General features: G+C 32.7%; 5 protein-coding genes across 7 annotated transcripts; 3 read left to right on the top strand and 2 right to left on the bottom strand.

Moving 5' to 3' along the window:
• The first annotated feature begins 112 nt into the window (after positions 1–112).
• LOC115565236 (uncharacterized protein C6orf136 homolog) lies at positions 113–1498 on the top strand. Its single transcript, XM_089262729.1, has 2 exons — positions 113–414; positions 495–1498. Exon 2 carries the CDS (start codon positions 600–602, stop codon positions 1422–1424), a length of 825 nt encoding a protein of 274 aa, XP_089118855.1. The 5' UTR covers positions 113–414; positions 495–599; the 3' UTR covers positions 1425–1498.
• Positions 1383–3892, bottom strand: thoc5 (THO complex subunit 5). Its single transcript, XM_030390288.2, has 6 exons — positions 3690–3892; positions 2843–3628; positions 2652–2767; positions 2501–2588; positions 1835–2371; positions 1383–1774 (listed from the first exon to the last, which is right to left on the bottom strand). Exons 1-6 carry the CDS (start codon positions 3768–3770, stop codon positions 1532–1534), a joined length of 1851 nt encoding a protein of 616 aa, XP_030246148.2. The 5' UTR covers positions 3771–3892; the 3' UTR covers positions 1383–1531.
• Positions 3893–4113: 221 nt separating this feature from the next.
• On the top strand, positions 4114–6105 carry LOC115565237 (heme A synthase COX15). The gene is made up of 4 exons (XM_030390290.2): positions 4114–4325; positions 4809–4923; positions 4980–5112; positions 5183–6105. Exons 1-4 carry the CDS (start codon positions 4233–4235, stop codon positions 6033–6035), a joined length of 1194 nt encoding a protein of 397 aa, XP_030246150.2. The 5' UTR covers positions 4114–4232; the 3' UTR covers positions 6036–6105.
• Positions 6106–6631: 526 nt separating this feature from the next.
• alpha-Catr (alpha-catenin related) lies at positions 6632–11744 on the top strand. Of its 2 annotated transcripts, XR_016197200.1 has the most exons (7): positions 6632–6993; positions 7620–7800; positions 7946–9429; positions 9498–9803; positions 10523–10729; positions 11009–11102; positions 11200–11744. XR_016197200.1 is itself a non-coding variant. In XM_030390291.2 (6 exons), exons 1-6 carry the CDS (start codon positions 6958–6960, stop codon positions 11323–11325), a joined length of 2340 nt encoding a protein of 779 aa, XP_030246151.2. In that variant the 5' UTR covers positions 6634–6957; the 3' UTR covers positions 11326–11744. The 2 variants fall into 2 exon arrangements, 1 of the variants encoding a protein (XP_030246151.2); XM_030390291.2 differs by lacking the exon at positions 11009–11102 and having other exon boundaries at positions 6634–6993.
• Positions 11745–15430: 3686 nt separating this feature from the next.
• Positions 15431–22052, bottom strand: Galphas (G protein alpha s subunit). 2 transcript variants are annotated; one of them, XM_089261422.1, is made up of 9 exons: positions 21947–22052; positions 19497–20012; positions 17785–17881; positions 17494–17614; positions 16683–16811; positions 16430–16609; positions 16246–16370; positions 15890–15963; positions 15431–15827 (listed from the first exon to the last, which is right to left on the bottom strand). In XM_089261422.1, exons 2-9 carry the CDS (start codon positions 19770–19772, stop codon positions 15681–15683), a joined length of 1149 nt encoding a protein of 382 aa, XP_089117548.1. In that variant the 5' UTR covers positions 19773–20012; positions 21947–22052; the 3' UTR covers positions 15431–15680. The 2 variants fall into 2 exon arrangements, with proteins under 2 accessions (XP_089117548.1, XP_089117547.1); XM_089261421.1 differs by having other exon boundaries at positions 21805–21996.
• Between the last annotated feature and the right edge of the window lie 2072 nt (positions 22053–24124).

The following is a 24124-nucleotide window of genomic DNA, read 5'->3' on the forward strand; positions in this document are numbered from 1 at the left end:
CTCTAAAATATTTTGGATAAAGTGCCAGGCAGCAAACCAAATTTTTGTATTATGCGGTATGAAATAATTGTTAATATTATATTGAATAAAAATGAGATCACTGTGTAATTGAATAATAAGTAACTTTTTCAAAATTCAATGCAAATCTCAGGTTACAAATTACTCAAATATACATTTTCTCTATTGCTTTAAAAACCTACACCGATAATTCAGATTGTAGCAGTTACATGTTCTACAAATTCCATATGTTTTCAACACATTGATTGTTGATAATTTGTTGAGCTTTTATTATCGGAATTTCCCGTGACCGATGCTATTCGACTTACATTCCATCACAGGGCTATCGATATTCTTCAACAATATCATGTGTGCTACCTATCGATAGATTATAGATATTCCAGTTCTATCATTATGGTATTTATCATAAGAAATTTCGTTTTCTAACCTTAGCTAATATTTAATATTGATTATATTATATAAATTGTCATTTATAGAAAATACGCGGAATTGTTGAGAACTGATCTATTCGAACTGTCATTAAAATAAGAACGTAGTTTTTAAGAAGATTCTATTCTAAATTCTATCCTAAAACATATGAAATGCAATCCCTACGGTCGCTGTTTGTGCAGAACTCAATCATAATGATGCGTGGAGCACGGATTATTAGTCTAAATGGATGGTGTCACAGGCAGCGGTCATGGACGTCCATTCTGCGGCGGTTATACGTAACACAAGTGAAATGCACAAACCCTTTAATTCAAAAATGCAATATTACACAAACGGCTTCTGAGGGGAATCGTGAGACCAATCCAAAGAACAACCCGGCTTTGGATAACAAGTCTAATAAAAGCGCTGAGGACTTAGATCGCGCCTACAACGTGTTGAAGAGTACGTTGCCAAAGCTGTTCGTCGAGCCCCTGGATTATTCCATTTATAGTCCAAATCTAATATTTCAAAATAACATAACTGGCAAATATACGGTAGGTCTGTACCACTATGTTAAGCAAATAGCTATTCTACGAACCGTTGGTCATCTGAAGTATGCGTATGTTAAATTTGAGATCCTAAAAATAACGAAACACCCGGACGATTGTACGGTTCGGATCAGATGGCGAGTGAGAGGCATATCGGGTTTAAAAGTAATGTTTCAATTTTGGAAGTACAAAGTGTGGCAGCTGCAAGAGATCCTTAAAGATCAGGAGGCGTGGTACGATGGATATTCAGTATGCTTTCTAGGCGACGATGGCTTGATTGGCAAGCATGTCGTTGACAAAATAATGCCCGATGAGAGCCGCGAAATCGTTGACAACAGTTCCGGCTCAGCGTTGCCAACAGGCTCCGTAGCGGCTACGGCGACAGCGACAGTATCACAAAAGATCAACTTTCATCCTCATGAATATTTATTGTACCCATCACGAAATTAAACTGAAATAGTTGGGGCCACATCGAATGTGGGTCAGCAATTATTTAAACAAATAAATTTTTTTTGGTTTAAATATTCATATTGGCGTTGTTAAAAACTTATATTTATTTATTGCTTAAATGTAAATGTAGAGCCCTTCATTATGTACTTATATGGACGCAAACGAATACGTTTCGTAAATGCACTAATGTATGGTTTCTCTTTGTTGTATTCCCGAACTGTCTGCATGGCACCTTCCGTTTCAAGGAATATATCGAAACTATATATGGTACGAAACAGTTGGGAGTATAGCAGCCGATTGCCCTTCTTCAGTTGTGACGGTTGCAAGGAGTTCGTCCAAAATTCCATCATCTGTGAAACGAGTTGAAATATTTCAGCAAAAGTCAACAACATATGTAATTTAAAACTCACTTTTATAGCCGCATTGTTCATTGAAGTGTGTCGTCCATTCCAGTGCACACTTAGGATCCAAAGTGGAATATCTAGGGGATAATTGCTAGGTATTCGAATGAAGCACTCCATTTTGGCAGATCCACGTACAATTACAGCCCTATAGGAAGTGTACGTGATTCCATTCGATGGCGTCAAATTGTAAATTAATCCAGCGTTTTGGATGTTAAACTCCTCACTGGAGATAGCAGTCCACTGGACTAGGCTGCACGATAAACCATCCGGATAAATATTCTCCTTTGAAGCAGACAGATCGACATCTTTATAGGTTAAGCCACGAATTTGCTGAGTTAGTCGTAGCCACGATCGCCAACGTTTCAAGATGCGCGTAAAAACTTTGCTAATCCACTTATGCAAATTGAATTCGTGCCTGAAGTTTTGCTTCTTGTTGACTGTTGCTATCGAGCACATGCTTTGCAGCCAACAATATGGTTTTCCAAAACCATTTTCAACCAAATATTTCAGGCATTGCTCGGCGGTTAGATTTAAGTTTTGCAACTGTAAATGGAAAAAATGGAGCAAGTTGTTAGATGTTATTTTGCTATATTTGCTTAAGCTATAAAGAAGTTATCATAAGGCAATCTGCATTATGAAGATTCAGATGTAAATTTCCATTTTTTGTCTCACCTCGTATTCTATGCCTGGAATAGGAATATGATCTCCAGTATCATCCGGATATAAATGACCCAGCAGGTCCTCAACCAAATTGGCATCTCTGAGAAAAAATAAAACGTAAATTAAATCAAATAAAGTACTGCTACTAAAGATTATTACGAACCCTTGAAAATTTGAGTTGTTTGTACTGTTTAGTTGCGCCCGCACAGTGACACATTTAAGCAATTCCCAATATCTCACAATTAGTATCAACTCAAAAGTTTTATCAGGACTGTCAATCTGGAATCAAGTCCGCAATATAGTATTTATAATAGACGTTAAATATTTGTTCAATATCCTTATAGTTCAACTTACAACTAGATGTATATGAAGTGGATGACATTTCAAGACACGATCCAAGGTATTATCGGGCAGTGCTTCACACGAATTACTTTTTTCGGTGAAATGCCGACGTTCCTTCAATGTATTTTCTGTTTCTAAAAGCAACTCCTGCATTTGCTGATCACTTTCGAAACCAACCACTTTTGATGCGAACTCTTTTCTGGTTCGCTGAAGGGCTTGTAGATTGATAAACAATATGTACAGAGCTCGTGGCAGATACTTGAATATTGAGCTTAATTTCCACTCGACATCGAGGGACAGCTGTAGTGCATCGTGCAAGGGCTTAGTCGATTCGAGGAGCGTCCGTAGAGCTGGAGCAAATGAGAGATACTTTTGTGTCTGTTTCAAATTATCCTGCAATAGCTCCTGTTTTGAGGTGAGTAAAGCGCTATACTGATTATCCAATTCTTTACGCAATCGCAGTTCGCATTCCAAACGATACAAATGAGTTTGGTGATCGGACATATTTGTCTTATCACTGCCCTCGTCAGGAAACTTTGAGGCATATTCTTTATCTGACAACAATTCCAAATAGGTGTCGCGACTCTTGAATTTCTGACACCGCACGATTTCCTTCTTCAAATGGCTAACTTCATACAGCAGATTTTGCAACTGTAATCTGCTAAGATCCACTTTTGATTTTTGCAAATGTAATTCATCTCGTCCAGACTTAATATTCCGCTTGACTTTGCGGTTTGAGTGCTTTAGAGCTACAAACATTAGTACACCTGATGATTGCTTCAATTCCAAAACATGTCCCTATAATAAAATCAAATATTTTTTATATTCAGTTGATATTAATTTTATTTTGTGTACCCACAGCGCTTTTCAATTCAAAAAGATCGTCCATAGCTTCTTTTAACTTCACAAATTGTGTGCTTAATAAATCCTCCATGTTCATATTGCCGGTAAACTATTTATTTTAGTTAATTAATGCCGCTTTAAATACTTTTATTAGCACCAATGTGGATGGAAAATAGAGACAGCGTCTAGCCGACTATAGAGATGAAATATTCCTTTATCGATATATAGTCATACATGTGGTAGTTCTAACATCGATACAAAACGAAGAATTTCGTTATTCTAGGCTTGTTTTGTTATTAAAATATAAATTTTTATTTACACATAATGTTTAAGAATTAACATACCTAAATAGAATTGCAATATTGATATAGTTTTTATGATTCGTTAATGCATCCGCAATGGAAACAGGCCATATAAGCTATCAAAATGACTATTTAGTTTAATCGATAAATTACTTGCTCTTATTATGCACATCACTACCTCTTATATGAAAGGAATTTGATATAAATATATAAGCCTCCTGAATATTCTGTGAAATATAAAATTATTCCTTTCAATAATGCTTCGGGCGATATATCAGAAATCTAATGCATTTAGGCTTATGCTTCCATCTCGCCGATTGCAGCAGACAGTCGCGGAATCCCAGATCAAAGTAAGTAGCAAGTCAAGCCAACTCAACTCGTAATAGCTTTTTTAATTCCCCCATAATTTTATTTATTGACTAAAGAAAAATTAATACAAACAAGAAACATCAGAATATATCTTCTGTGAAGGTGGTTTTCAATATATTAATTTACTCAAAAGAATGTACATAATAGTTGTTAAGCAACTTGCTAATACGAAAGAAGGAAGTTAAATTTATGTTGTTTTTCCTGCCATCCACCCGGCTTTTTGCTAAAGTAAATATTAATAAATTGAAATGTATATTCAAAACGTTGTTCTTAAATAAAAGAGGTTCCGACAAATATAGAGGAATTCTTGCAGATCTACTAATTCTATATTATATTAAATAATTTCAGCTAATGCTGTTTGTTGTTTAGATTTCCTATTTACTTTTACAATTATTTTGGACTCTTATGTAATCTAAGTATTACCTCTACGATTGTTATTAATTCGTTGTTCTCATTTCTTCTAGCATATACCGACGCCAGCTCCGCCAGTGAACCAAATTGTTAAGTCAAGTCCAAATAAAACAGTCGGCAAATGGTTTCTAGGATGCAGCGGCATGGTCTTCATTGCTGTTGGACTGGGTAAGTGAAAATTATTATAAGAAACTTCAAATGAATTTAACATTTTGTTTATAAAGGTGGTGTAACAAGGCTGACCGAGTCTGGCCTTTCAATGGTATCTTGGAATTTGATTGGCGAACATATGCCACGAAATCGAGATGAATGGATTAAAGAGTTTGAGAAATATCAACAGTATCCAGAATTTAAGCTGTGAGTAAAAAAAAAAAAATAAATTAACAAGTTAACTTTTTATTGAATATTTATAATTTTTTATTTTTAGAAAGAATGCCAAAATGACTGTGGATGAGTTTAAATTTATTTATATGATGGAATATATACACAGAATGTGGGGTCGCGCAATCGGCGCATTTTTCATACTGCCTGCCGCATACTTCTGGAAGAAGGGCTACTTTTGTGCAAAAACTAAGAAAATGGTTCTGGTGTTGGGAACTTTGATTGGTCTGCAAGGATTGATGGGATGGTATATGGTTAAGTCCGGATTGGAGAACAGATTTGATAATCCAAATGATGTGCCTCGCGTTTCTCAATATCGATTGGCCTCCCATTTAGCTGCAGCATTTGTGCTATATTCCTTATTCTTATCGAACGCGATGTCCAAGTTGATACCAGCGGAATCATTAACGTCGGCAGCAAAGCGCATACCTAAAATCAAAATGCTATCGCATTTAACGAAAGGCATGGTGTTCCTGACGGCAATCTCTGGTGCATTTGTGGCTGGACTGGATGCTGGATTGGTTTATAACTCATTTCCGAAAATGGGCGATGACTGGATACCCGATGACATTCTGCAATTTAAGCCTATGCTCAGAAATGTTACAGAAAACCCAACGACGGTTCAATTTAACCATCGCATCTTAGGCATCACAACTGTTTCATTGATCACAGCCTTATGGCTGACAATGAGAGGACAGAAATTGCCCAAGCGTGCAAAGTGGGCTATCAATGCAGTCGCTGTTATGGCCTGGACACAAGCTACCTTAGGTGTAACTACTCTTCTAAATTATGTACCTGTGCCTTTGGCAACAGCTCATCAATCTGGCTCATTGATACTGCTAAGCACTGCCGTATGGCTTTCACACGAACTTCGGCTTTTGAAGTACATACCCAAGTAAATAATAGTATTTGTTTGATATTAATGATGATATTGTAACTTGTAAATAAATTCATGTTTTTATTAAATAATTTAATTTGATCAAGTAATGTAAAAATGTATGATAAAAAATTAAAAATAGGAGCGGAATAATAACTAGTTGTAAGTCCATACGCATGCAATTAAATATTCTCCAACTTAGGCAAGAGGAATCGAGGAGAATTGCAGTTGGTTATTTTGTCACAAGACCGAAACCTTTTCGGAAAGAAAAAAAGAGATAAATGATCTTGGATGTGTTTTTGACATTGCCCCAATCATGGTTACCTAGACCATATATATACCTATATAAATATTAGAAAGCTCCGGATGGAAATTTGAAGCTCGACAGTTGTCTCAAAATCCACTAGCCGCAATAAGAAAGCAATCTTAAACAATATAAAACCTTTCAAAAATTTTAAATTTAATAATAATAATTAGTCTAACTTAACCTCAAATTAAAGTATTTAAATTAAACAGTTATTTTGTAATGTTACCTGTGAAAGTAACTGTTTTTTGCTGTTAACACGTTTGTTAACTGCGCAGAGGAAATTCGTGCGCAAATCCAGAAACGAAATTGATGTATGTATATATATGTATGTACCTATATGTATGTAAAGAGGTGCGCGAGTGCTTTGTGACCATCAGAGTTAGTAATTGAAGTTGACTGTTGTTTTTTTTTTTTCGTTACTTAAAACATAAATACAAAATGTACATAGATAATTAAAGGAAACTTGACGCTTAATAATAATAGACAAACTATTTTAAAGAGACAACACTCAAAAATATATTGTCTAGGCACAGAGGCTGTTTACGAAAAATCAATAAATTTATACACATTAAATATAAATGTGCGAAACCCGAAACACAAATACAAAGCAGCTTAAACGGAATTTAGCACTATAAAAATGTATGGCCTACCTCCAGCTGCGCTTGATGTGAACGTAAGTTGATATAACCGCTGATATTGGATAAAAATATGCATGTGATGGAATAGCTATATGATTAGTCTATAATCTATATACCACTCTCTATATAGACGTCATTAATTGAATATCAATAAACATACAAATGCAATTTTAATGGTACTCGATTGGTATACATATACATACATACATATATTTTAGCGTATATCAAGTAGACAATCGCAGACTTTTGCAATTTATACTAAGTTCCTTACAAGACATTGACAAGCTCATATATAATCGTTTTTATAGCTAAGGTTCGATTAAGTAGATGATTGACGGAGGGCAAAGCAAATGTGTAATAGTTTCTAGCCCGACTGTACATTTTTCGACAATATTTGAGGTAGATTTATTTATTGCATATTTGACTTTGAGGCATATACATAGAAAAAAAGCTACAGGTCCCACCACAACTTAATATTGTCTTACTTCCTCTTCCACTCTTAATGAGCAACGCCAAATGTAGTTATTAAAACGATTTAAGTTCTTGCACAGTTACATATGATAGGTCTCTCTCTTTGTCTTTAGCATAGTAGTATCTATTCTCTCTGATATCTAATATTTGATTTGTTTATTCTAATATTTGATTTGTTTATTACTTACAGAATCAGCGCTTTCGACTACGTGATATTGACAACGAGCACATCATGTCAACTTTTGGAAATATTGGACACTCCTTGAGTATATCTGTGGAGAGATTTATAACGATTGGTGAAATAATTGCCGAGGAAAATACGGATATCAAAGTGGATATGTATGAGGCGGCCAGAGAGGCGAGAGATGCAGGTAAGGTTTTCTATAGGCTATAAGTTTATAACTGTATATTATATATATAATATTTACTTGTTTATAAACTATAAAATGCTCAATTTTAATATACACTCATGAGAAATATTTATATGACTCACTTAAATTGTATTTTTCTTTGTAGGAAAATCGATTGAACAGCTTTGTGAGCTTTCGCCTTTGAGTGGCATGGAGGTTCGTCATCATATCGAACCCTTGAAGGATTATGGTGCCATAATATTGGCTGCCAGATCTCTACTATCGTCTATAACGCGAATTTTACTGCTCGTCGATATTGTTGTGGTCAAGAAATTGCTCACAGCAAAGAAGCGAGCATCGGAGAGCTTAGAAAAGTTAGAGTCTGTTATGAATTTTACGGAGTTTGTTCGTGCGTTTTCTATTTTTGGTACCGAGATGATCGAGCTGGCTTATCTGACGGGACATCATCGTAATTCCTTTAAGGAGGAGCGCAGACGTGCTCAGATGTTCTCGGCACGTCAAATTCTAGAGAAGTCTATATCTATTCTATTGACATCGTCAAAAAATAGTTTGATACACAGCGATTGCGTGATAGTTAAAGAGAATCGTGACACCGTCTTTTGTCAAATTCGACGGGCCATGGACTTGATACATTTCGTCATAAAGGATAGTATTTTCGACTCGGCTAAGCACATGGCCTTTCGCAATGCGCGCTGCAATTCGAATTATGAGAACGAGAGCATCTATACGACAATTAAGCGCATTATAAACCTCATCAAGAAGTTCAAGCTGCAAACGATTCAGTACGACTGCAACAGCAACAAGGAGGGCAACAACAATCCAGATGCGTTATATTCTCTGTTCGATGATGAGGACTGGAAGAGCGAAAAGAACTTAGCTCCGGCTGTGGGCAGTCATATGATAAAGAATACAAATTTTAAGAAACACCTTACCTATGAGAGTCTGGACCTGCGGGATGAGCTGTCGGTGGCGTTTGACAAGCTGTTCGAGAAGGCGCATGACTTTACCGACTCGCCTTATATAAGTCATGAGCATCGGAAGAACATACTCATCTACTGTGAGAACTGCAAGGTCGAGTTTGAAATGTATTTGAATCTGTTGATAAAGGATCAACACGATAATCGAGGGGTGGGAGCACCGATCCAGAGCAGGGATCCGGAGCTGGGAATGCTCAGCAGTCTGCAGGAGCTGTGCAAGCAGCTTGTTATATCTGTGTCCAGTCAGATCGCTGATTTCAACGAGTCGCTGAACGTTTGCAAGAAGATTGTGAAATCGTTTTATGCCTTGGCCATGGCACACGATCTGGAGAACCTGAATCAATGCTCGACGAAGTTTCACGACTGCTGTGATCACATTTTCGACATTTGCAAACTGTTGCAGCACATCGCGCCGACGGAAGGCCTGCAGGTCCATGCCAAGTGTTTGGCAATCAACCTGAGGATCTACGGGCCTCAAGTATTTATTGCCGCCAAGATTCTGTGGAAGTACGCGAACAGCAGCGCTGCGAATGAAAATTTCGAATCGTTTTTGGAAATGTGGAAGTGGCTAATCAACGAGATATCATTGATTGCCAAGAAGATTCTCGCATCGGTGGACACAACCAAGGCGGACATAGATACCCAAATGGAGGTGAGCATAAAATAAACCAATTTAGAAATGTTCACGATTTTTACATTGATCTTTGATTGCTCTTTCAGAAATGCGAAACAACAATGAAATCATCGAAGCCTTATGCCGCGCCCACGGATGAGAGAGAAATGGTCGAGTACTCCGGGCTGGAGGGTAAAAACAATGGCGATGCAACGAAGTGGACGGACGATCTATCGGATGATAATGATATTTTGAAACGAGCTAAGAATATGTCAGCTATGGCTTTTCTGATGTATCAATTTACCAAAGGCAGCGGTTCTCTAAGAACGACACAGGATTTATTTACACAAGCTGAATACTTTGCTGAAGAAGCCAATCGACTTTATAAAGTTTTACGTCATTTTTCATATCAGGTGTGTGAGCTTGGAATGTCACAAGTATTAGAAATCATTGGCATGCTGTAAACTTATTGTTATTCTTAGAGTTCCTTTGTAATCTTTAGCTGCATGGGAAGGAAGCTAGAAAAAGAGAGGGAGGGAATAAAATGTAGCGACATAGAGCACATAAAAAGAGGGAGCTGAGAGAAAAATGTAGAGTACGTTAAATAGAAATGAAGTAGCTGGAAACAGAAATCAGAGAAAATGGAGCAGACAACGTGAAATACAAAATGGGACGTAGAACATTGATACAACGAAGCAGCATGGAGCAGGAAACATCGGGAAGCGGGCAACTTGAGAGACGAGAGTACTGAGTAGAACGTATGGAACACAACTGGGAGACAGACGCCGTAGGAAAGAGCAGGTAGTGGGAACACAAGTCGGAGAGGAGGAAAAAGGGAGGTGGAAAAAGGGAGCTAGACACAGAGAGCTGAGATCACAGAGCTGCAAACACAAAACAGGGAACACTGAACTAAGAATAGAGTCACATTAGTATGCAGATATAATATGACGCTTAGAAGTACAAGTTTAAGATTTAGCAATCTAGCTAATAGCCTGTTGGTTCAAAATAAGCAATAGCTACTACTTAACACCTAAACGACAGTCTTATTTGAAGTTAATTAAAGACATTTTAGACAGTTTAATGACATTTCGAATACATCAAACATATGTATATTACGTGTGTTTATTTTCAGGTACCTGCAAGTGATAACAAGAAGGATCTTCTAAGTATTTTAGACAGAGTGCCGACTTGTGTCCAAGCTCTACAATTTACTGTGAAAGATCACACAGTCGGCAAAGCTGCGACATTTGTGAAAGTTGATCATGTCATAAGGGAAACCAAAAATCTTATGAATGTGATAAACAAAGTTGTCTCGAAATGTTTTGAGTGCGCAAATAAGGTAAGTGAGATTCAATTACCAAATCACCATATATAGAGTCGGTTCACAAAGTAAAATATAGTTTGGTCTTGTGCAAAATACGCTAGTTTGTCCGTCCGTAATATCACAATTGTACTCCACACTTAGCTCACTTGGCCGAGAGGCAAAGCAAATTTCACTTCTTCAACACAAACTAACTAGAGAATAGTATGACTAGTAGAGTATGACTAGAGTAGTAGCATCGCAAATTCGTAGGCTAGATTGGTTTAGTGCACTACTAAACGAACAGATATATTTTAGGCTACAGGTCTCAAAGGACAGCTGGACATGTCTTTGGCTTAGTTCAACTAATTTAGATCCTAGAACCAACCTGATGGTTCCAATATTTAACTGGGTAAATGGTGTTGGTTTCTTACTGAGATATTGATAAATTTATATTTCTTCAAACTTATAGAAATGAACTCTTTCATTGATAATATTTCCACTTGCAGTACAAATTAAATTTAACTGGTATTACTGGAGGACTCACGTCGGGCTCGGTGCGCGGCGATGACAACGTCTCCGGCGGAATGTGCGACTCGAAAGGAACAACCAGCAGCAGCGAGGGGAGCATGTGACATTATGGAATGGCTCGAAGAGCCAAGGGGGACGCCAGGCGGACGCGTGTATCATTCTTATTGTTTTGATCATGGCTAATTGCGAAAAGAATTTATCACTCTCATTATTACTTAGGTCTATACATTTGTTAACTAATACAAACTCTGTATTCCGGCAGGCGACTGTCAAAGTGTATGTTGTAACATATTTGTACTCTGTAAGATACATCTTTATATATTTTACTAATGCGAGAAACTAACTAACTAACACTCACACACACACACACATACACACAATCAACCATCAATTATATATTCACAATTAATGTACGTGCTTTTAAGTGATCGAATAAAGATAAGTTGATGTGCTTTTTTGAAATTTCAAATTTGAAATCGATTTGGTATTTGTATGCCAGCTATTAGAAATGTATTAAAAGAAACGTGAAATAAAAACCAATTGTATTGCGTATTGGCGTGTTTTTTCATTAAGCTCATCATCTCAGGTGATAAACAACTGCATATTGCTCTCAAATAAAATCTTTAAATGGAACTGGAAAGGCTTACGATGTCGCTGAGAAGCCAGCAATTCCTCCACGCTTTTAGAGCTTTGCTGAATTGGATGAATATCGTAGTATATTGGGCTTATAATCGCACCTTCTGAATATTTCATTTTAATATGATATTTATAATCGTTTGTATCTGGCATCCAATAGCATATGTGCTTGGGTTCAGTTATAGTAGTTTTATATATAGTAGTAAATTGTTGAACTAAGTAGTAGATTTAGTACTAAATACATTTTAGCAAAAAGTAGTAGACATTTCAGTATATACAACTAAATAGTAATAAAAAATAGTATGTAGTAGCAATAAATATTTTAATAAATGTTAATTATAGTTGAGTATAATAATATATAGTAAATGGTGATATATCTATATAATAAATAAAAAGTAGAATAACCTCGGCTTATGCTATACAGTCTTCGTCTGGGACAGACTCTAGATTGATATATTACTCATATTTTATATATTTTATTCGATATTTTTATATAGATATCTACATATATATCATATCTTTCATATGATTTCAATTAACAATATTTAATGATAAAGCCGATATTACATGTGTGAGAGTTAGAACATATTTTGTAGTCCACTTTGTCATTTTTCCTTGTTGCTTCTGTTTGATAAAGTGAAAAAAGCAAAAAGATAAGCGAACATATGTTTCAAATGTCTGCACAAGATTATTTTCAACCAAATGCACATAGAAATGTATGTTTGCCAACTTCTTACTTAAGCTCTGTTTGTTAAACTGTTTACCACAAATTATGGGAAATATGGTGGAAATGACGCAGAGAGGCCACAGAATTGTTTTCAGCACCATTGAAGTTGAATTATGAAATACCCTAGCTTTAAATTCTACAATCATAGCTAAATAATGTATTATAAATACAAATGTATATATGAATTAGTATATTATAAATATAAAATTATATCAACATTTATTTTAGTACTTATAGCATAAGTAAATCTTATACATATCTATTATTATAATATATAATATATTCTACAGATGTATAAAATATGAGAAATATAAAGTATTTATGTGCACTTAAGCATTCTTTTATTTATAAATATTTCTATTAAGTTTGTCATCTGCTGATAGGTTCCAAATGACCTTTTAAAAACAAAGTTTACAGGGTATCTAAATACAACTAACTTAATTATAAAGGGTACGCTTTTCAGTTGTATGTTTCCTCTTTGTTATCAACACCCTGTTTTTCTATCCTTCTGCAATTCGGTATAAAATGAACTGATGCCGATGTGAAGAGAACAGTCTTTCCTTAGATTGCGTTGTGCGTTGGTCAAGCTTACAAGTTGAATAAAGCCAAGTTGACAAAGTATTTTTAAATATATTTTTATAAAACATGTCAATGACTAAACTGAAATGTAACCGAAATTACAAGTTATTCAATACAGTAAAGTATTTATGCTAATAATATAAAGCAATCCGGCTACAACAGTTTAAAATCATACGGAGAAGTATATCTACATATATGTATTATAAACTACTAAATCTTGTTGTCAATAATTCGTTTTTCAAATTTAAACTTTTTTTTACTTATGTATAATAAAATATAAGTAAATATTTTATTGTTTTCTAGCTCTGGTGGTTGTTTAGTTACTGGAAATGATGCCATGTTGTTAACAGGATTACATACTCCATTTCTAGTACACACAGACCTCAACGCAATTCTTTCAGCAATTTTAACAAGATTTCCTTTCACTATCCTTCTTTTCAGCTTCCATTGAACCGATTCTGTAAAGTCTTGCGCTAATACAAACCGACAAGAAGTCATTGTGATTATATTCTCCAATTACGTTGCTTTATTAATTAGCTTATATTGGATATTCTTTAGAAAGGTGTCATTTAATGGGGAACAAAGGAGTTAATATAATATGTGTATATTCTCTCAGAAATCTACTTGACTTTGGTTATGTTAGCTTATGTAGTTCGTAATAACCAATTACGTATATCTAAAATAGTTAGATTCTGTCTACGCATTTTTTCCTTCCCAAATATAAAAGAAAATTTAAATATATATATATATATATACATATGTATATATTCTCAAAACATCTGTACATATACATAAAAACCATTCAAACAATCAATCGATTCTCTCCCAATAAGAACTACTTGTATAAATATCCATGTTTAGTTAGTATAAACCAACATAAGTTATATTAAGTCTTCATTTATAATTAAATATGATAATATTTTTATTTTACTGAGAAAATTAACTTCCATATTTGTTTCTTATTGTAAAATAATTGCTAAATATCATGCATGTTTTCTTTCGTTTATTTTTCATTTTATTCAGATGCTTCAACTGTACAGTTAAATTTTGGCAGCTACTACATTCTTCAATCCAACAGGGATATCATACCTGATAATATATTTAACGTGTTTCCGAAATTAACTGTCCTGCCACTGGGCCAAAAGAAAGCTTATTCCGAAAAGAATCCATCGAATCACCAGGCGAAGCGCGATCTAGACAGTATTGGTGGGGGACATTTGATCAAGAAATCGCTATATTATTAACCATTATCATTAACCAGATTGTTATGACCCCATATCACATTTCAAAATGTAAAGTCAATTAACAACTAACTCTCTCCCAATGCACTATAAATATAAATATAAATTATAAACATAAATTATCTAAGGTAATAAAGCAATTTATGTGAAATACATAATTGATTTCTTTATATATGAAAATATATGTTTTATTTTAACTGTTGAACTTTATATTAAATAAATTTTTGGCAAGAAGTGTAAGGTACAGAGAATATAAGAATTAACATCATTTATTTAAATATATTTAAAAGAAAACAAATTAGCAACAGAGTATAATATATTTACAACAATTTCCTTTGGTTTCAAAAGCTTTCTTGGAAAACGTTGACGGAAAACTAGTGCTAAGGTAGGTAATAATATATATTTATTAAATTATATTAGTGTTGATGAAATCCAAATGGAATAAGTATTAAAATTAGTTTTGAGCCAATCACAGTAACTAAGTGTTAGCAATTCTTATCCATGATTACGTCTTGGTACTATTCCATGCTCTTTTGGCAATATTACCCTTAATAATAATCAATATATTCATTATTATTAAACCCATCTGATTTTCATTTAATCGTTCTGCTCTCTTTTTCGCAGGGTGCTTTTCGTCTTTAAGGATCTGGCTCAGCAGGCATTGAAGTATCAGCGCGACATCAATACTCAGAGCGATCTATGGGAATTGGCAGCCAACAACAACAACGATCATCGAGCAAATCGACCAGCATTAGCTAGAAAGGATTTGGCTTACAACAAGAATGCCTGGAAGAGTAAAACCAAAAGAAACTTTGATGAGATCGATAAGGCCTCCGTCAGCTTCGGCATACTCAATCCACTTGTATAGTGGACTTTTGTCTAGACTTGTATACTCATCCATAATTAACGCAAATGCGCTTTGTGTCAGGGGAAAAAATAAATGAAATATATATACTCAACAGCAACTGGGAAAACGAAAGTATTTGTAAATACTATATACAGCAATATCAATAAAAACAATTGTAATTGTTAATAACATGTTTATTTATTCTTCTTTAATGTTGAGTTTTGTGAAAGGTCATACCAGATCTAAATGCAGCGCTTTTATTTTTGTTTTTGTTTTTTTTTTTTAGTTTTTTTGTTTGTTTTGTTTTTTTTTTTTTTTTTGTTTCAAGGGACTATTTAAATACAAATTACATTTGATAATTATATTTAAAACAGTAATTCAATAATATATTCTTCACTTTATTTGTTGAATTACGGCGATAGGGATAACCTATAACAATTCATATTGACGAAGGTGCATCCTTTGAATTATGTCCCTACAATCATTAAAAACTCGCTTTATGTTTTCTGTGTCAACGGCGCATGTAAAATGTGGGTAACAATAGTGTTTACCGTCTCCACTTGCTGTCGATATACGCTGTGGAATTATTTGAAAATAATTAATAGTCTATCACTTTTATAAAATTTTCGGTCACTTACCAGAAACTCGTCACGTATAAAATATTTTGCTCTTATTACTTCTGGGTCATCGTTAGATTCCATTATTGCGTCACCTAGTTTATAGAAATTGCGATATAGTTAGCTTCAATGGCAAAACGAATACAAATTCAGTTTTAATTGATTGACTTTGTTATTGACAGATATTTGCCTATATAGGGGGTAACAGTGGGGGATAGATCAAAGCGTTTCCAATTTGATTTCTGTTCATTATCATATTAAAAAAAAATTAAATTATGAAATTCATTTTTCAGTTAATTATTACGACATGGTCTTTGGTTTCGATATTCCTTTATTTTGCTTTTTAATATTCTAATTAAATTTATTTATCCACTTACTTGGCGTTTGATATTTGTTAAACTCGGAAAAATATTCCGACAATTTACTTTTTCCAGCCTTAATTTTCTCTGCTAACAAATCTTGCTTATTTAGAAAAAGTATAATAGAAATTGTGCGTAGCCATCTATGAAAAGGGAACATTGATTAAAACAATGCAATTTCTTTATAAATTCCATTTAATACCTGTTATTCCAAATACTCTTAAATAAGTCTAAGGATTCACGAAGCCGATTTTGAGTGGGATCCTCACGCAAAACCATGTTATAACTTGAGCATGCCGTTACAAAGATTATAGCAGTTACATCATTGAAACATTGAATCCACTTCCGACGCTCGTCGCGCTGTCCTCCCACATCGAACATACTATTTGACGGCAGGGATTCGCAAAGTTATATTAATTAATATATTTAACCGCGCATATTCAATTGCAACTCACTGGAAATTAACTTTGTCCACCTGAAATCTTGTTTCAAATATTCCAGAAGTCAAAACACGGCACCGAAGAATATCCTGCTCATTGGGGGTATAATTTGGATTCTTAATTGTGCTAACTCGGTCCAAAAAGCTAAATAACAATAAAGAAATGAGAGAAAATCAAATGAATACTTATTGTAATTGCGACAATTAGAATTAATTTATCATTAGAATAAAATATATATTACAGTTGGTATTACTTCATGATTAAATCTAATCTTACAGATATCTCATATCAAAATATGAATACAAATATTATAGCCAGTATAAGGGAAGTACTTATACCATGATCTAATATAAATCAGTCAAGAAACAGAAAGCTCTGTTTTACAAGGAACTTTTCTCACATATCTATTTTCTCTTTTTTTAATTAAACTCATTTTTCGACTCGCTTAAAAACTAAAAGCATTATGTGTATCTTCAAGACGAAATTATTGCAGCGGATTTGCGTTTCAGATAATTAGCGAGTATTGCACAAGCGATTATACCCAATCACAGCAGAGTTATTTTGATGAAAAGCGTACACGTTTCTAGCTCACTCATTCCAAAGAGGCGTATACAAAAAACTAATTATTGTCTACGATCCATTTACCACATAATCCACATTAATTTGGCTTTAACTTATTGTGCTAAATAAAAGAGTAATATATTTAAGTTAAAGTTATTCAAACAACAGTTTCGGTGCACATCACATCAATTAAAACAGAAATGGTAATAATTGCACAGTTAAACAATATCGCCTAAGCTTTACCACCAGATCGACTTTTACTTACTATTTTGCGCAGTCAATTAATTGATATTCATTTGACCTCTCATAGGTTTGAAGGACCCCTTTGTCTTTCCATAGTTCTTCTGTGTGTTCATAAAATTCTGGAGGATAGTTGAAGTCAGGACCTGGAATAGAGATTATTATTGTAATAAACTAGAGTATACATATATATGTATATATATTTCACATCATCATCATCAGTCTAATCCTAAATAAATATACAGCAGTATTTTATGGCTATAGTCTCAAATTATCACTATTATTTATGTTTATTTTGCGGCTTTTGTTAACTTACTAGAGGCATAATCCTGAATATATTCCACCCTGGGTTCATTTTCTTTCTTTTCTAAAGCTACAGGTGGATTTAGTGTGCTCATGGCTCCAGTAATAGTCTGTAAATAATAAATTGTTCATTATTAGCAATTCTATATAATACATACATATATGTATTTCAAAGTTTTTATTTCGATCTGGTAAATTTACACTTAAAATATATAAATTTTTGGATTTCGGGATTATAAGAAAAGTAAGTGTTAATAGAAATATATTTTTCCCGCAACAGAAAGAAACTATAAACAAGTTAAATAGTTCTACTCCAGAAAATATCAACTTTAGATAGAAGAAGAGAATTTCTTATACCTGATACATTAAACATTAGCAAAAATTCATATAGAAAACGATAGAGTGTCTAATGTATCAGTTCTCACAAACATCAATTAGTTAGCAGCAATATCTGCATATTACATTCGATAATTCAACTCCAACACCATCACCAGAAGGAGGCATACTAAGTACGTTAGACAGCATGCTCCTCCGTATAAATCTTTTTCAACTATATACTTAATTATATTAAAGTTTAAGATCTAGATAAAAAAGCTACATACGATATTAAGCGAGATGACGTTTATCATAAATTATTATTTGCTGAGTTTCACAGCCAGTCTCAGGACCCGTGAGATTAAACATTCAAACAGACGGATAGGATTACATAGATTTGATTGTTCAAAACGCTTAAGAGCTTGACAGAAAAGTAGTTTAATAACAGTATTAGATATTTCTTAGTTAAACTGAGAGAATATTAGAGCTTGTATAATAGCTTAGTGCTAAATTTTCAATTTCTACACAGATAATACGGATACGAATAATATCAAATGAAGTTGTATTTGAAAGGTTTAAATAGGTACCTCGATTTCTTACCCCTTTTTGTATTTGTTGCTTTACATATGTATATATATATTACAAATTTTGATAGAAAATTATTTAAAGTAAAGTCCCCTTAAAGGGATAGAACAAAAAACTAAACAATAATAATTCTCTCACAGCTACTTTAAAGATAAATCATAAAAAAATACTTACATATTATATAAAAATTTCTTTCATTTGAAAATTGTAAAAAATTATTAGTTATAAACATTCTTATCAGGATAACACGCTCCTATGCACACTTGCAGTTTAATATTTTTAGATTTGTCTGCTCAGCAACTCGATTTATGTATGTATATAGTAATCCATTGAAAGCCTCTGGTTAGGAGTTAAGTGGGGCTTCAAAAGACAAAATAAAAAATTCGAATGAAATATTTCAAAACATAAAACAAATAAGGCATTCATTTATACCCAAAACCTAAGTTTTAATAGCTTATTGGTTTGCATATTGATTACCCAAATACCAAAAGATTATTTCCAGTTATTAAGAGAGAGTCAAGCGCCCAACTTTAGATATTGATTTTATAGAAATAAGAGGCAGAAATATATATAAACAAAATTTTTGTTGAAGCTTCTTCTATATTCATATATTCCAAATCTTCAGTTTTTCCTTATAAGTGATCGTTTCATTGTTAAATCGTTCATTATTTAGTTTTCCTTATTATTGCATCTCATCCAATCTCATTAACTTAAAACTAACCAGATCGAATAAAAGCTTTTGTTTTTTAATAAATCCAGTTATAAGAACTTATAGAAATAAAAAAGGGAGAAAATTTGTTCAAAATAAAACAAAAATAGACTTACCAATATAGCATCACGAATATTTTTTTTAATATCATCAATTTTCTGTTTTTTCTCTTGTTCAGAAAATCCATCGACGTGCAATATCCGCATTTGTTTGACTATAGTTGATTTACCGGACTCACCCGCTCCCAGCAAGAGCAACCTGTGCGTTGCCCTATAAAGCTGTTTATCTTTCTGCAATTGCCTGGATATGGCATCGCTTCTTCGCTTTTGACTTTTCGAATCCTCCGAGTTGACATCAGACTGTTTTGAAGTTGGAGAGCCAAAGCAACCCATAGCAGTCCACGGAGTCCACCAACACGTCGCTCGATTTTCTTGGTTGGCGTCGGGGGACTCTGCACCCCTAGTACTTTCTCCGTTTTGCTCCAGTATAACAGAGTCTTCGTATTATTTACGTAATTTATTTTCTCGCTCACTCTCTCTCTCTCTCTCTCTCTCGCTCTTTATGCTATTCAAATGTGCGGATCCGACGACTTGCGTTCAGATATCCTCACTCTGCGATTGCTTATGATTAATCTAAATATATAAATAAATAATGAAAAATTAAAAATATTCCTTTCCTATTTTAAGAAAATTATTAGTAGTTGTACAATTATATTATCCTCAGCCTTAAAATATTAAATAACTACCAATTTCTTATGATATATCCACTAATAATCTAATCCAGCTTGATTTCAATGTATTTTTTGTAAATTAAATTCCTTTTATATATATTTCAATATAAAATCAAGTAAATAATTCTAACATAATATCTAAAAATTTTCTTAATCATATCCAAGTAAAAAGATTATTAATATTGGGTCAACATCCTTACTATTATTTCGTTATTATTCAAAACTATTCTCATTATTTGTTTTTACGCGCAGAATCAATCAAATTAGTGCACTTTAATACTTGTCTCAGGTATCTAAAATAAAAGAATTTGAGCGTAGAAAAATAAAAACCAACAATCCTTTCTTTCCTAGCTTCTCATTTCGTTGAAATTTATTAAGATAAATTCAACAAGTATACATATATGTAGTAACGAGTGACCGACTAGGAGATACCCTGGGCCAACCACCTGTGTATTCGTGTGTCCAAGAGTATCTCCCAATGGCCTGTGGAATTCGTTAATTTATATTTGCTCAACTCACATTCAAACCAGAGTTTTATGGGAATTACCTAAGTTTCAGTGCTCAAAATAATTAATTTGAAGTCTGTTAACAAATTGGAAAATATGTAAAGTATTTTTTTGTTAGTCATTTGCATTTAAGTAGAAGCTACCAATTAATTTGGCCAATAACTCATTTTCGTAGGGACTAAAGATATTCATTTAAAAATATATACTTGATTGGTTTTTCGCATGGGTAACGCTCATGACATTTTATATTATAACACTTTTTTTTCGACATATTTACATATGCACGTAGATACAAATGTATCTGTGTCTATATAAATGTTAAGTTATCTGAACGATGCTAGAGCACAAGTTATTCCAGTGCCGTGTAACAGGTGAAGAGTGGGTTTGTTTTGCGCATTCACAACATATATGTATGTATATACATATTTGCATACATATATTTATTATATACATACACTTCATATATATGAAATAATTTGATATATATACACATTTGTATACGTACATATATGTATCTTAAAAGGAGTTATGTAGTTTTGACATATACATATATACAAATATATGTGTATGAAATTTATATACTTATATATTGAGTAAAATAATGAAAATGTTAACAGAATATTAAACTGATATGTATATAGATATTCGCACATATATCTATTAAAATTATAGATATGCGTGCATGAATACATAAATAAATTTCATAAATATGTATTCGCATATGTATACTCATCTTTACATATGTGTCGCGCATATACATATATAAATATATATATAATATATATATCTACATATATACATATTTGTACGAATGTATTTGTATGTATATATATTGGTGTGTTGTAGATATGTCTACATAGAAGTCAATCATGCAACGTTTTATTCAAATTTATTTAATCTCTTAAGGTTTTCTTTTCTTTTTTCCTTTATTTTATTTTTTCGTTTCTTTTTGGTAGTTTTAACTTTTTAAGGATTGAAAGGTCAGACGTGTTATACGTATTTTTCAGCACAAGGAACTATATATAATTATGTATCTATGAATACACAATATTTGCAATATTCGATTAGGCAAAGAGTCGCATTTATTTTGTTTATGGTATATTTTTTGACATCATAAAAATAAAAAATTTTCATTTGCTATATGAACTTCATTAATTTTTAGAGGCAATGTCAAGTATATAAATCTACCTTGATTACACATATGTGTAAAATTCCACTAGTTATTAATCATATACATTAAGTGGACAGCTGATCTCAACAATTGCCTTGACTTGCCACATTATAAAACTAATCCGATTTTTAACTTTTCTTCAATAACTAAAAAACTCACTTTTATGTATTTTTATTTTATGTATCAACCTAGAGATGTACTACAATCGATAGTTTTTACACTACGGACTTATCGTTTTTCTAGAGATGCCAAGAATACACAAAAATGTGCTTGACATGTGAACAATATATATAATAATTATTAATTATTTAGGAACAACATAGAATAGCCAATTAATTAATTGTTCATAATGCGATATTTGCAAATAAATATCGGTTAATTGAACTGGTAAAATATATGCCTGTTTAAACTGCAAATGTTTTAAGCCAAGTAGAAAATAAAAAAATTCAGAAGAAAAATATCATGGTATATATAATAAAAACATTTAAATTCGGAGCATTATTCCCAACTTTAGTTTATATATCAACTGCATTTTAAATATTCGTTTGCTTAATTTTTGGTTAACCACATAACGTGCTTTCTATATGCATATCGCATTTTTATCGATTACTACGCCTCCCTCTATTTCATTGCTTAACAATAAATTAACGTGGTTCTTATGTAAAAATGAAAAGGAAAATTATATAAACAAAACAATACCTTTATATAACATAAATATCCTATTTAATTACATTTCTTATTTATCAATGATATTTACATATTATATATCAACATGGAGTGTTTTACTGCACAGAAATGTTATTTCTTGTAACCGTTCTCAGATTAATAATCCGTACTTGGATCGTTAGGTGCCTCCCACAAGTTGTTGCAAAACTTAGGCAACATCGGAGTCATCTTTAATGCCTACTTGTTTGTTATGTTATATATATTGTATAATGATCATCCAATTAAAATAATTAAAAATATTAACAATTCTTAAATAGCTTAATATCAGATATAAGTATTCTGACCGTTATATTCTATTTCGAATGTCAATTTCCAATTAAAATTTCTAGAATTCTGTTTTCAGATATTACAAGGAAAACTTATTTATATGGAATATAATTTCATCTATAATCTCTCATTAATTGTAATAAATAAAACAACAAGGTTGACTTTTCGAAAAACTTTCAAAAATAAAAACAGCAGAAAATTCAAATTCGTTTCAAACTGAATTTACTTTTCTATGAAAAGTGCAAATTCTATTTCTAAATTTTTGGCGAATCTCAATATTTATGATTATACAATATAGGTGTATAAATATTTATATATAATCTACTTGTACATATATTTATGTGTGTAAATATTCGCGATTATTATTGTTGTTATTATTATATATTTATATGCATATACATTCATTTACATACATATGTATGTATATAAGATAAACTGATTTTAAGTAGCACAGGCACTGACCTTTTAGCTAAAAACAACAAAAATATGAATACACTAGCCCAGATTGCGACCCGGATACTTTTTATCTAAAATATGTTAGCTATACATATTTGCACACAGATGTACAACATATCTAACTACGTAAATATATCATCTATATAAATACTTAACACTTTGTCATAAAGCTTATTAAGCTAACATGTCAATATTTTATATTTAATATAGTGTATTATATTTTTATTTAATATAGTGTATATGTATGCTTAGACTTTTTCCTCCATTTAATTTTTACACAATCTTAAACTGGTTTATATAACTATATGCAGATTTAATCAAAGCTTGGGAATATGACTGTTTCTTGGCCAGTCATGAAATATAAATTTAGAATTATGCACTAAAAACATTAAATTTATTATATATTTGTGAATATCTATATAATAATACATAGGCAGGTAGGCGAGTTGTCTAAGTGAACCAATAATGGAACAAGCTGGCTCAAATCCCAGATGTGATATAGTAGTAGTAGTGGCGTAGACCGACAGCTTTGATAGTCTAACCATGGACAATGACAACAATAACAATAATAAAATTAGTTTTGGTGTGATTTTTTTCCTTTTTTAGCATAATTCACTTGCCATACATATATTTATTTATATATATATACACCTTTCTTGTCAATTATAAATTTTTGTATGCACAAGCCGCCCCCCAATACAAAGCTACTTAAATTCATTCATTTTATCAATGTATACACGCGCGCACGCTCACAACGAAACGCACACTCTTATATATATATATATATACAGACACACACACACACACTCTCATGCAGAGACGAAAAAAAAGAATCCGTATGGTTATTGCTTAAAAGTTGATGCGTGCTAAAAGTATTTTCCCAGGCCA

This window comes from Drosophila navojoa, chromosome 5 (genome assembly GCF_054131105.1).
Source record: "Drosophila navojoa isolate 15081-1374.11 chromosome 5, UAZ_NAV_1.0, whole genome shotgun sequence".
NCBI classification, from domain to species: domain Eukaryota; kingdom Metazoa; phylum Arthropoda; class Insecta; order Diptera; family Drosophilidae; genus Drosophila; species Drosophila navojoa.

Excerpts from the sequence above, each read along its gene's own strand:
- LOC115565236 (XM_089262729.1), top strand. The coding sequence starts at position 600 with ATGCAATCCCTACGGTCGCTGTTTGTGCAGAACTCAATCATAATGATG.
- thoc5 (XM_030390288.2), bottom strand. The coding sequence starts at position 3,770 with ATGAACATGGAGGATTTATTAAGCACACAATTTGTGAAGTTAAAAGAA. Across the intron at positions 3,629-3,689 it reads TTTTTGAATTGAAAAGCGCT|GGACATGTTTTGGAATTGAA; the intron begins GTGGGTACACAA and ends ATTTTATTATAG. Across the intron at positions 2,768-2,842 it reads CACTTCATATACATCTAGTT|ATTGACAGTCCTGATAAAAC; the intron begins GTAAGTTGAACT and ends ACTTGATTCCAG.
- LOC115565237 (XM_030390290.2), top strand. The coding sequence starts at position 4,233 with ATGCTTCGGGCGATATATCAGAAATCTAATGCATTTAGGCTTATGCTT. Across the intron at positions 4,326-4,808 it reads TCGCGGAATCCCAGATCAAA|CATATACCGACGCCAGCTCC; the intron begins GTAAGTAGCAAG and ends CATTTCTTCTAG. Across the intron at positions 4,924-4,979 it reads CTTCATTGCTGTTGGACTGG|GTGGTGTAACAAGGCTGACC; the intron begins GTAAGTGAAAAT and ends TTGTTTATAAAG.
- alpha-Catr (XM_030390291.2), top strand. The coding sequence starts at position 6,958 with ATGTATGGCCTACCTCCAGCTGCGCTTGATGTGAAC. Across the intron at positions 7,801-7,945 it reads CAGAGAGGCGAGAGATGCAG|GAAAATCGATTGAACAGCTT; the intron begins GTAAGGTTTTCT and ends TTTTCTTTGTAG. Across the intron at positions 10,730-11,199 it reads GTTTTGAGTGCGCAAATAAG|TACAAATTAAATTTAACTGG; the intron begins GTAAGTGAGATT and ends TTCCACTTGCAG.
- Galphas (XM_089261422.1), bottom strand. The coding sequence starts at position 19,772 with ATGGGTTGCTTTGGCTCTCCAACTTCAAAACAGTCTGATGTCAACTCG. Across the intron at positions 16,610-16,682 it reads GTGGACAAAGTTAATTTCCA|TATGTTCGATGTGGGAGGAC; the intron begins GTGAGTTGCAAT and ends GCCGTCAAATAG. Across the intron at positions 15,828-15,889 it reads TTATACGTGACGAGTTTCTG|CGTATATCGACAGCAAGTGG; the intron begins GTAAGTGACCGA and ends ATAATTCCACAG.